The sequence below is a fragment of the Ceratosolen solmsi genome, unplaced genomic scaffold (genome assembly GCF_000503995.2).
Source record: "Ceratosolen solmsi marchali unplaced genomic scaffold, CerSol_1.0 scaffold49, whole genome shotgun sequence".
Classification (NCBI taxonomy): Eukaryota; Metazoa; Arthropoda; class Insecta; order Hymenoptera; family Agaonidae; genus Ceratosolen; species Ceratosolen solmsi.
Window position 1 is genome coordinate 1150813 of NW_011948450.1, and position 13761 is coordinate 1164573.

The 13761-nt window shown below is 29.7% G+C and overlaps 2 protein-coding genes across 3 annotated transcripts in view; one reads left to right on the forward strand and one right to left on the reverse strand.

Annotated features, from left to right (window-relative positions):
- The window catches only part of LOC105366547 (long-chain-fatty-acid--CoA ligase 5), a 36458-nt gene extending 28898 nt beyond the window's left edge, over positions 1-7560 (forward strand). For both annotated transcript variants that reach the window (XM_011505038.1, XM_011505039.1), the window contains 4 exons: positions 1442-1732; positions 4708-4929; positions 6985-7302; positions 7367-7560. In XM_011505038.1, coding sequence (XP_011503340.1) covers positions 1442-1732; positions 4708-4929; positions 6985-7302; positions 7367-7504 — 969 coding nt within the window. In that variant the 3' untranslated portion in view covers positions 7505-7560. The remainder of the gene's footprint in view (positions 1-1441; positions 1733-4707; positions 4930-6984; positions 7303-7366) is intronic.
- A 4616-nt stretch (positions 7561-12176) lies between these two features.
- The window catches only part of LOC105366568 (protein scarlet-like), a gene marked incomplete at its 3' end in the record, with an annotated part of 45406 nt that continues 43821 nt past the window's right edge, over positions 12177-13761 (reverse strand). The window contains exon 8 of the mRNA XM_011505061.1: positions 12177-12331. Within this exon, the coding sequence (XP_011503363.1) occupies positions 12177-12331 (155 nt within the window). The remainder of the gene's footprint in view (positions 12332-13761) is intronic.

Sequence of the window (13761 nt, forward strand, 5' to 3'; positions counted from 1 at the left end):
CAAGAGGAACAGGAAATACAACTTCCTACCTCGGGTTAAGGTGCATCTAACGCCAAGTGTCAACTGCCATAGAACTCAAGAGTTCATCGATTGATATCAGCAATAAGAATCATTCCTGTATTTGGAAATTAACGGAATTAATTTAATAACGAAAATATTGAATTAATACGCTATCCCTTCCACTTGCCTGCACATTCTCCCACATAACATCTCGTAAATAAAATATATTATGAATTTGCCATTATTACTATAGTAATATTAAAAATTACAACTGCATTGAGAAAAAACTCCAACGGTTACAATTTCAATGAAATTTTCCAACGATTGTTGGAGATCCGGAAAACCAAGTGCACAATCGCATCGATTGTTTGAAGCACCACAATTGCCTCCTTATTGACAGCTAACAAAGCTGTGGTGTAGATATTTAAGGCAAGTGCATTACGAGATAGGCACTAATCGACCAAAAGATTAATCAACCACGAGATATTCAGCCAAAGGTGAGTCATTTGAGCCATCGCAAACACTCTCAACAGAGCAGCTACGGAAGGTACACTAAACAGCTTCATACTCTTGCAGGCCTTTCGCATACTAGGTAAAGCTATGGAAGGTTCATTATACTAGGTGCAGTTGTCACACTTAGCAGAGACGATATGGAAGACCCTCCTCATCTTTCCACACTACAAGACAGCTTGGAAGAGACCAACAATCAAGTTACCACCACGTGGCATTACACTAAAAGTGTCAAGAGATTTACAACATCTCTGTTTCAGTGTAGTACTTCATCACTAAGCATACTGCATCAAGAGGATCCAGAGATTTACGATCCCCTACCTCTACAAGTAGTGCATGCTGACACCACATGGCGACAACCAAGAAACGGCAAGATTTCAATAATTCTTTTGAGGCTCTTAATTGAATTAAATACCAATATTTTCAAGTATGATGAGTAGCGATGAATTATCATCGATTGCAGAGTATTATATATCGACATATGAAAATTATATAAATTAGATCAAAATTTGTTTGTGTAAATTTTTTTGTTTAAAAATACTCCTGTAATTGTTCATGATTTGACGCACCCTCCTGAATCTTTTTCAGTACTAGTCATTTATTCATATACAAATCTAGTATTATTCTTTAATGTACTGTAAAAAATATCATTAATATCAAGTAAATAATTTTTTTATAAGTAGTATAGATTAAATGCTATAAAACATCTGCTGAAAAGCTAATTTTAGATTGTCTTTCAAATTATCGTATAATATCTGTATAAATAAATAAGAAATCTATAATGTATATTATTTATAAATAAATTAATTATTTATACTATCTCAATATTGTTTTATGTACTTAACATATAAATTTAGATTTAAATCACGATTTATATATACCCTATATACAGAATATGCTAATAATTTATATCAAATTTTTATTTGTTTAGGTTAGATCAGAATTAGAAAACTCATTTTTAAAACGGATATTCTTTAATATGGGTTTACGATATAAGGAATCTGATATTAAAAGAAGTATTATTCGAAAAAATACTATATGGGATAGTTTAGTTTTTAAAAATATTCAAGAAGATATGGGAGGAAGATTACGTTTAATGATAGTAGGATCAGCTCCTCTTTCAGGAAAGGTTCTTACATTTGCTAGATGTGTGCTAGGATGTCTTATTGTAGAAGGCTATGGACAAACTGAATGTGCCGCACCAATTACTTTATCCGTTCAGGTACTTAATTTTGCAAATAATGACAATCAACTATGATATACAATATTAGTTATATTAAGTGGATAGCAATTATTTTACTTATATTGTTCAAAATATTTATTCAACTATAATTTAAATAATAATAAAAATAATTATTACAAAAATATAATATTCTTTATTTGTTATATTATATTATATATATGTATGTATGTATAATAATTTATATTCATAAATATTTAATTATCTTTAATTAAAACATATAGTAAGATAATTGGAAATTAAACTGAATTAAATTAAGCATAAATTACAATGGAGTGCTCAAAAATTTTGAAACAAAAATTGCTGTTCGGGATTGAAGTAGTTGAAAGCAGAATACAAAAGTGGGAAAGATATAAGCGGACATTTACGTTTATAAACATAAGTCAGCGAATTCGAGAAATTTCCTACGCTGAAAACTCGAATATACTATTATAATTCTGAATATCAATGCCGATGTAACTTCCAAGGCTATATCCTACTGACGTCACGATAATGATCGGCATAGCAACAGACACCGGTGCGCTACTGGCGTCGCAAGCTTTTACGAGAATATTTAATAACAGCGCTTGACGCGCAGCTCCACTGTGCTAGTAATAATTACGCAGTCACTACGACGGGCTCATTATTCAATCTTCAAGCATTCATACTACAGTCATCACTCACTATAGCTATACAAGTACGTAATCATCACGTAATAAACCATCTAACAAACCAATAGTGACGCCACACTATCAGAATCCGTTAAAGTAAAACTGAAACTTATACACAAGAAGCGCTAGTGCAACATAACTGAGAGGGAAAATATCGAAACTATATATATATATATATATATATATTATATAAACATACATTAACGGATCACACCGACAGCTACAGCAACAGCAACTCGGGTCTTCCTTTAGTAAGCATCAGTTATTACAGCGGCGGCTCTCACGCATACTACTACAGCGGCGGCTCTCACACACATTACTACAGCGACGGACCTCACTCCTATGTAAGCAGAAACGGCAACACGCACGTTCCTTACACCACACCAATACCGGCGGAGCACACACCTACGTAAGTAGTAACGACAACACGCACGTTCCTTACAACCACACCAACAACGGCTGCGCTCACGCTCATACCGACGGCTAAGACAGCATCGTTTCACTCGTTCCTTTAGTACGCGCCGGCTACAACAGCGACACTTCTCGGAAGGAAAGGAGTCACGCCTGACACTATCAAGTATTATTGTATTTAATAAAGGAAAGAAAAGATACACTGTGTGTAGAATTGAATAATTGCATTTGCCTCCTGTACTTGCCCGCAACACCTCCACCAGTCTGACCCCAGACAGTAGCCTTTATAAGAATAGCATTTGTTAAAACCATAATATTTGAATATTATTATTATCACAATATGAATTTGTATAGAGCTAAAGGACATTGAACGATATTCAATCACATAGTGAATATTCAAAGTAAATAGTAAAGCTAAATATCTTACCATGTTAAATTAAAATATCTAAAAAAAATACATATCGAAATTAATAAAAGTAGAGTCCTACGAAGCTCAAAAGAAATGAGCTCAGCCACACGATTCTACAATTAGAAATATAGAGTATAGCTTTAAACTCCAAATTAGAAGTATAGAGTACAGCTTAAATACTAAATAAGAAATAGAAGGAATTACTGGTATCACTATTATTACCTATTTGCGATCAACTTATTCTATAAAGCACCCTAGTTTACTTCTACACATCACAACCAGTAGAATTCTAGTTCTATTATTGAACAGCTGGTTTCTTTTAATTATTAATAATATTTACTACGACAAAATTCTCTTTTACAATTTTCTATTTTTATGAAAGTAAAAAAAAACCGTAACGCTAATAAACGTTGTTATATTGAAAGAGAGAAATCTATCGTTCTTAATTGTTTGAAGTAGCCGAACATATTTAATCCATTAAGCAGTAGTAAACTTTCTTGGTCTTTCATTTTTCACGCATATCCTTATATGCATATCAATTCATTATTGCACATATTTAAATTTGATATCAGTATTAAATATATTTTTATTATTCAGCATGCGATTTAATTAAGATTTATTGCCATAAAGATTTATTTTAACTCTTCTTTTAATATTGAAATCATTTAGAAAAATGATTTATAAAAATTAACTTATATTTAGAATTTAATTTTCTAAACTTAAGTATAATCTTCTATTCAAAGCATAGTTCCATAATATTTTTTCGTTAATTATCTCCTTACATATATATCATAATCCAAACATAAATACAACGAATTACTGAATGATTAATAAAAGTTATATATTGATAATTTCAATTTATTCACTTTCACATCAATATTCAGTTAATTTTAAATTAATTTTATCATAATAAAATTTGACACTAATAAATACAAAGTTTTAATGAAATTCTAAAATTACCATAAAAACATACATAATGTCTTCGTATAAAACATTCAATTAACCTGAAAATTTGATTATTATAAACTTTTAATTGAAGTATCAAAAATCATGATGCACATTTTTTTTTAATAATAAAAATTATTCTATATAAAATATTAAAAATGAACTGTTCAATTAAAGTAATATAGAACTTAATAATAAATATTTGTTAAATATCTTATAGTGTTAAAATAATATATGGATAGTTGTGTTTATAAAGATCATGTTTGTTTAAAATATTATTGTATAGAAAAATCTTCATATTTGTTTCCTATTACATATTAAAAAATTATATTTACTATGAAAAGAGCATTTAAATTTACTGAAACATATATTTATATTCATTATATTATAACTATATTGATTTACCTAATCTTTAAATGACTTTTTCATTATGATTTTAAATATAAAATCAATTTTATTCAATGATTTTATTTTATTTTCGTAGTTATGCGACAGTAATATTCTATTTCTAATATTTTATTTTTTTTAATATTTATGTTTAGGGCGATCCTATACCTGAGCATGTTGGACCACCAGTAGCTTGTTGTTGTATTAAATTAATGGATGTACCAGAGATGGAGTATTATACAAGTAATAAGCAAGGTGAAGTTTGTGTAAAAGGTACAAATGTTTTTGCAGGCTATTATAAAAATCTTGAAAAAACTGCGGAAGTAATTGATGAGCAAGGATGGCATCATACTGGAGATATCGGAATGTGGCTTCCGGTAAATATTTATGTACAAATATAAATATTTATTAAATAAAATTATTTTTATGAATGATAATATTATCTTATATATATATACTGTAGAGTAGCCAAACTAAATTGAATAAAATAACGAGAAATTAAATATTAAGCTTTTAAATTAAATAGCAAATTGAAAAGATGAAAATACTCAAGAATGTAATTTATCATTTCACAAAGAATGTATTAATATAGTAAAATTATATATAATAACAATAGGCAATTGTAATAAAATATTAAAAAATAATTAAGTGTTTAAAACTAAATTTAAATAAACCATAGACGAGTATTCGTGTACGTATTTGAATAATTCTACTTACGTTTATTGTCATATATAGTGTTGAAGTAATGTGAAAATTGATAGGTACATAAGAGTATATATCAAACAGTGTCCTTATCTTAAATATACATTATTTATCATCTAATTCCATTATAAATTGGTATGGTACTTTAGGTACGACTCTCCTCTTGATGACAAATATAATGATTCAATACCTTAGTATATCTTGGCAGTACTCTGTGGCACTTATCGAGATGCAGTAGGCTTTGCGTCCTTAATTCGGAGTACAGCTCCAATTATACTGAGGTCTTACAGAAGGTGCATCGCCTCAATTCGGAGTACAGCTCCGATTACAATGACGAATGACTTGCAGTTCAGCGTGTCTCCTCTTAGTTAACTAGTGTACTGTGTATTGATTATTATAATGGCTTGACTGTTGACGTAACTGACTAACTTGCTTATAGTTGTGAAGTCTGGCTGAATGATGTTATAACAATGAGCACCTATAGGCCTGTTAAATATACACGCGAAACTGAGGGTTTTTTTTTCGTTTCGTGGCAGTCTACAGATAGATAGCAACTTTCAATTGCGGTCCTGCCAAGACAGACCGTGATCTCTATCTTCACTGAGAGAAGTTCTCTGAGAGGGTTAGGCTTGTCGCGTGCTTCCTTTAATATGCGCACGGCAGATTACTCAGCTGGCAACAATGCATAGGTGTTGCCATGCCGAAAGTCTTGCATGACGTCAGAGATTAAAGCTTTAGAATTTTCCAGAACTCTAAAAAAAGAAGGATCTACAAATTTTGTTGAATTCAAAACGGCGTTGCTATGTGAAAACTAGATAAATATTACAGAATGATCGCAAGCAAAGGCTTTAAAATGATCGAGAAATTTCAAAGTCAATGTTTATGATTTCGCGATCTAAACCGATTAAAAATTTCGGAGAATTAATTTTCGTGGAAAGTGCTTCAATTCTGAATAGATATAATTAGGTATACTTGTTCTATTAAGCCTACATTAAAAATTCAGATAAATTATAAATTTATATTTCCATCTTAGAATTTACTGTTTTATGAAATATATTAATCAATAAGTACATGCAACAAATTTTATAAAAGAAAATAAAAAGATAAGATATGGAATTGTCGAATTAATACAATACACTATTCTATATATTTAAAAAAACATATTTATAATAACACTAACTAATAACAATATTTGCAATTAAAAATGATTGTTTTAATTAATTTAAACAGATCATATTGCAATAACATTATACAGAATAAATATCTTTTTACATTTAGTAATAACAATTTTATGATTAATATAAAAAGTTAAGTATTAAGTTTTTCCGTGTTAAAATGAAATTAATAAAAATTGTAAATCTTTTATAATAACGATTTTTTTTTTATTATGAACAAAATAATAAATTACTAAACATCACTTATTATATTTTAATATTTTTTAATAAATATTTTTAAGGTCACATTTGTAATAAAATTAGATCTTTAATATATTATGTTACAATTATCATTACAAGTAATTTTTTAATTTAAGAAAATTATTATTTAATATCAAATAATAAGTATAATACATAATAATGATTTTGTATCAATATATATTATTGAAACTAATATATATTTTATACAAGCATTAACAAAATTTTTATAAAGAATAAAAATAAAGTAATAATTATATAAAATAATTATTTTTATGCTACTTAAAATAATCCATTTTTAACATTATTCTATTTCAGAATGGAACTTTGAAAATTATTGATAGAAAAAAACATATATTTAAACTTTCTCAAGGAGAATATATTGTTCCAGAAAAAATTGAAAATATTTACATTAAAAGCCAATACATATATCAAGTTTTTGTGTATGGTGAATCATTAAAATCATGTATTATTGCAATTGTTGTACCGGATGTCGATGTTATAAAATGTTGGGCCTTAGAAAATAACATACCTGGTACTTTAAGTATATTATGTGTTAATTCAGAAGTTAAAAATGTAATTTTAAATGACATGTTGATCAGGGGCAAAGATGCTGGTTTAAAATCTTTTGAACAAGTAAGTATAAAAAAATTATATATACTAACGACTAAATAAATAAAAATTTATTTATATTTTTTAGATAAAGGATATATACCTTCATCCAGATCCGTTCTCTGTTAAAAATGGTCTTTTAACACCAGCTTCAAAAATAAAACGTCCACAATTAAAAACGTATTTTAAGCCCCAATTGGAAGATCTTTATCAAAACTTACCTTAAATAAGTTTAATCAAGTAAAATATCTATTACGAAACTATAACTCTTTTCCCAAACAATTTAATAAATACATTGAGATATTATAAGTAACTTCATATTTTAATGAGAAAGTATCGAATTCCTCGTAATGTACATTCTTAATAATACTCAGAATATTTACAGTTATACAAATATTCTTTGTAAGGACTATTTTAAAAACATTTTCAAGTATATAAAATAATTATATTATTATTAAAATATCATTCTAAATATATACACATTTGGAAATAAAAATTTCTTTAATAGAAATATTTTTGAACTATTATTTTTTATATAATTATAGATTAGTACAATTGAATACATAATATCAAAACAATTTGTAGTATATATACAATTATATAATGACGTTTAATTTTTAATTAGATAACCTATAATATATGTAACAAATATATATATATATATATATATATATATTTGTTGAATAAAGTGACCAAATAAATTTAAAACAATAGTACTGTGCTCCATACATCTAATTGTTCATAAAATATGAGTATTATTAGTTCTTTACTGTTAGGTACGAGTGGAATTGAGCCAAATGATAGAAATTAATATAATAAAGAATTCCGAAACTCGGTATATAAATAATTCAATAGAATGATATATGTTCAAATACAAAAATAATGTTTGATGGTTAATTTCAAATTGTAGAATAAAATAATCCTAGTTCATGTAAAATGATTGGTAAATATTTTCTACTGAACTTTTAGAGATAAAAAAGAAATTGAAGCTTTCTATACTAGTAAGGTTCTAAATATTAATAGTATGTACGTTAGTTTGTCGAATCATTATTCTTATAATTAATTGTGAAAATTAAAGAGTAAGATGCAGGCATTTCTATAGAAGCCTACATTAAAGGATATAAAAATAAAACGTTTCATTCTTATATAAAATTATATATCTTAACAAATAAAAGTACCTACGCACTAATTACACAAGTAGGTAAGACAGAACTTCTGTATTAAACGTCGCTGTATTGGGAGCTGTTCCCTGGATTCAAGCATTAAGACGCTACTGTGATCAGAGCTGAACTCCGGATTAAAGGCCATACATGGTACTATACAAGGAGGGTCATGGATTTATGCTCTTGCATTTCTCAGTGTAGTAATTTCCACCAAGAGGATCCGGAGCTTATAACCTTTAACCTCGACTTGTAGTGTACGCTATCTCCACGTGAAAACCAGTAAGGAACGGGAAATCTTACAGATTCTTAAACCATCTTAGAATCATATTTATTGTGTAGTCTGTGAATAAATAAAGAGAACATGCCAAGATACGCTTTGTGTTAAATATTGAATAACTACGCCATCCCCTTCAACTTACCAGCAATCCTTCCACCTAACACCACTGGGAGTTTTTTAGTCTAATCCTAGACAATGATCGATTTAAAAATTTGAAGTATTCATGGAATGTAAGTCAGCATATTTCAAATAGAACAAAACAATTAAAAACAATAATAATACTCCATGAATTTATTTATATATTTTAAAATGACACCATCGAAAGAAAAAACATAATTATATTGATATTATATTATGTAGTAACTAATACATATGGAAAACAAATAAAATCCTACATTCTAAACAAAAACTTCAATTGAAGAACTTTTTAAAGATATATCCATTTACGAATCCAGGTTATCCATGAATGTTAATAACATCACAGCACTATCGTTTACAACCTTATATTTAAGAGCATCTCATTATTGCATTATTATATTAAAAATAAATTGTAATTTAATTTATCTTTATTATTTATGATTTTAATATTTACAAAGAATTTGGCCTACCAATAAGTCTTTAATTACATACTTAAATATCAGTAGATATTACTTATATCAATTCCATATTTATTGTGTCAATTTATTATAATGTTATACAAGATGCGAATAACATTTTTCATAATGTATTTGTAATTTTATAACTTGTAATACAAACTCCAGACTCAATTATTTTACAACTTAGATTAATATATATTACTAATTCGGAAATGATTAAATCTATTGTTATCTTATCATAGTAATATAATTAAATGTACGAAATATAGTAGAAATACATTTGGACATTAATTTTGTAAGATTTTTTGTAATTATTTAAACTACATATACTAAAAGCACTCTACTTATTATATCACTTTTATTTATTTGATTTCAATTATAGTGAAAATATATTCTACATTATGATATGTTGCGATATAAACCTAATGTTTTGAATTTGTTCATCTATAAACCGTCTAATAATGCATACTTACATGATACTAAGTTCATCACGCATTTTCCAATTAGTTAATATCTATTTTTTATAAAACGTCAATTTTTTCATAATCTGGGGTTTATTTCTTATATTAGTGGATAGCTAAATATAATTAATTCAAACAATAACGGAATGCATTTAATATATATATCTTATACAATGCAAGATGAAAATATATAAAAATAACTATATAATATACTCATAGCCAACAAACTGAACACAAATTATGTATTTAATAATTTAATAATGGATTAATTTAATAATGGAAATTGTAATTGTTACATAACTAAAGTAGAAAATAGCGCGATACTATTTAAATACGAATGTCCCTGCATATATTTTTATATTTTTATTTATAGATATATATATATATATATATATATATATGTCATTGTACACGATAATATTTAAGGAGACGCGCTTGACACTCTCGTCCTCTTACTTGTTAAATCAAACAGTCATCAAGATGAAATTACCGTTCTACAAGTCAACGCTAGTTGCACAGAGATCATCTTCAATTCACACAGACTGCCTCCACCTACAGAGATAGTCTCCCAGTACCATCACACGGATCGAACTCACTACACGTAAGTCACGCTATTACACACGTCCTTACGTTCCATCAATGCACCGAGATCGACTCCACACGTAAGCTGCACTATTACATACCTTCTTCCGAATCACTAACACACGGTTCTGTGAACTAAGTAAGCAGCAATACCTAGACCACGGCATCATTGCCCTTCATCAGTGACGTCACTACACTTTTTCAGCGCATCTCCCACTACCACTACGAGTCCTAACCACGAGTAGGAGAATGACGCGCCACATCAAGAATACACTTACAAGATTATTATCACTCATATTACCTGAAGAAACTCTCACCTATTCGTTGTATCATTCATTCAATCTCACCTCAATAGACCACTGATTATTTATTATATCATTATATTCAATAAAAGGAAAACCAACTCATACAAAGGCAGTATTGAATTATTGCATTGTCCATTCCACTTGCCGGCAAGCCTCCCCTCAACATCTCAGGGAAGCTTTAGTCTGATCCCAGACAATATATATATTTATATATATGTCTATAATATTTATCAGTGTTCAGAACTTTTCAGGATTGAAGCAATTTGCAAGACCGTTGAATCTCGACAACGCTAGTCTCTCTAGCTCTCAGGTTTCTGTAAACACTTGGGACAAGAATTTTCGTGTACTTGTTATGTTTTGGTTTCAAATGGCCTGCAATGTCAATGTAATATGGTCTTCGAGTAATAACATCACCTGGAATTCTCCAAATTTCTTAAACTTTATTCTTTTCTTAGAATTCTCAAAATTTCTAGAGTTTTCTTCTGCACCTGATGTAGGATTGCAGTAGGGCAACAGCGATGCTTTGTTGCCAACTAAGTGTGGTGCAGCGTGGATACTTAAGGTCAGCACGCTACGCTCAGTAGCTCATTGTGAAGCAGTCGGTCAACAGTTATAAGTCATTACGTTATTCAGCTAACGTTTTCGGGTACACACCAGTCACTCAATTATTCTCATGCAATGAAGACATCCAAGGGGATACGCATTTAATTGCTAAGTGTGCTACACTTACAATCACTCAAGGGTGCTGACTGCGTTACGAGAAAACTACATTGCCACAACAAGCATAGTCTCCAGGTATGTGCATACATACATTTCAAGGCCACACGTCCTACACAGGACTGTGAGCTTATCACAGCTAATTCTTGGCAATATTAGCAGAAGCCACTTTATTGTATATACTTCAAGGTCACACATCCTACACAGGAGTGTAAGAATATCTCTGCTAGTCCTTACAATACTAACAGAGGCCACGACATCATCACCATCAAGGAGCAACCTCATCATTGAGACAAGACAGAATTTACACTCTTCTGTAAGAAGTGAATCCTGCTTATTATTAATGTAATTGTTAATAAACCATTTGTTAACGAAGTTTGCATATACTACACATTTCTACAACCCTTCACTGACTCCCACCAAAGCCTCTGCTAGAGCGGGTGACAAATTATTAAAGCTATCGAAACACTGGCAGTTTGAGCCAAGAAATAATACCACTATCGAACAATAACAAAAGTAAAATAACAAAAACATACTAAAATATAAATATTAAAGATTAAAATTAAGAAAAACAAAATTATGATTCGTTTTTTAACTTGTAGAATATATTTATTTAAAAATTATAATAGCTATTAGGATTTCTTAAGTATATTTTCAGTTTTAAAATATTGTTAATGTACATTGATATTCTACATATATTAATGTTTGTTTTTATATACAATGTATGCAATCAAGGATAATAATAAAAAATTAACAATATAAAAGTATCGATCAATTAAAATTTATATTTGTTTACATTTTTTAACTAACAAAATATATCCTAGTAAATGAAATAAAAAATATACAATAATCATTAATAAAATATCCAAATTTAAATTTTCTATTGAAAATCCATATAATTCAAGCACCTGCTGTCCATCCGTGATACAAGAAACATCTGTGCTAGAACAAGCTATTATAAAAAATTGTTATTATAAAAAATAAAATAATTATATATAGTAATGCAAAATATACATAAATTCTAATCCCATGATATACTAGAAGTTATTATAAACCTATCCATGAAAATATGTATTATTAAGATATTTTAAAGATTCTACAATATAATAAAAATAAATCAATACATTTGTTCTAGAGTGAAACGAAAATCTCTCGAATTGTATTCATAAGGAAAATTTCAACGGCTATTATAAAAAGAATTATCGATCGGACATAAAAATCTAAGACAGTCTCGCCAAGTTGCTGAAGGCTCGAAAAGGTTAGTACATCTGGAACATACTCGTAAACAGCCACTTTATTTCCTTTCGTACTACAGACGTGGCAATTGTTTTGAATTCAATGAACGACCCATGCGACTTACCATCAAAACCCGGCTAGCTTGTTTACTAGAGTACATTTTGAGACTTAAATTATTTGAAAACAATTGAGTGAAAAACATTTCTTAAAATCCATTGCAACCCGAAACTCGGTACATGCGACGTTCGGCAATCTGCGCCGCACGTGTACCTTCAATACCACTAGCAAGCATGCATTGTTGTCAAGTACGGCAAACGTTGCTGCTTGTATAGGTCAAGCGAAGACGCTTGACCAAGAATCAACCCCCCCCCTCCAGCTAAGGCCCGGAGAGGGGCAATTTTCCATAACATGCGTTGCCGCCAGAGATACTACTTCGATATTCTCATTGTCTAAGCCTAATTTCTTCTGAAGTGGGAAAAGGGCGTGCACATTCATCATGCCGTCGAAAAGCGGCGCGCCCTGATTGGAAAACTAAGACCTGAAGCTCCTTGAGTGGGGACTCATGGCAAGAGGCCTTAAAGGTGGAGACAATACAGCGAAAGTCTCTGTCCGCAGGGAGAATTCGAGAAAAACGGTTCGCGTGGGCAGCCAAGGGCTGTTTCGAAAGAAAAGTCAATAGAAAGGAGCTATCCGATAGAGAAGCCAGGTCAGCAGCGAACTTTATGCACCCGTATGAATTGGTAAACTAGTAACTAAGTACTTGCAGAGATCCACTGACCAGAAAAGTACATTATTTAAAATACAGTAATCGTAGTATTCAATCGCCGACGGAAGGCCGATCACGCACGTTAGTGTTTGCCGCGTGTTTTGTGATAAACCGTCGACGGGAAGAACGACCACTCATATTTGTGTTTGCTGCGTGTTTTTGTGGTCAACTTGATGTTACCAGTTCAGTGGATTAATCTCTCGCCATAGCAATTAGAAAGAAAGAAGTCACAAATGGAAGGGGTGAAAAGTATAATGTAATATATTTGAAATTTATTACAGAATAGTCGTTCGCAGTATATATCGAAATATTTGATAATAAATGTCATTTGATGCTTGGGGAGGAAAAAAAAGAAAAAAAATGAAGAAAAAAAAATTACG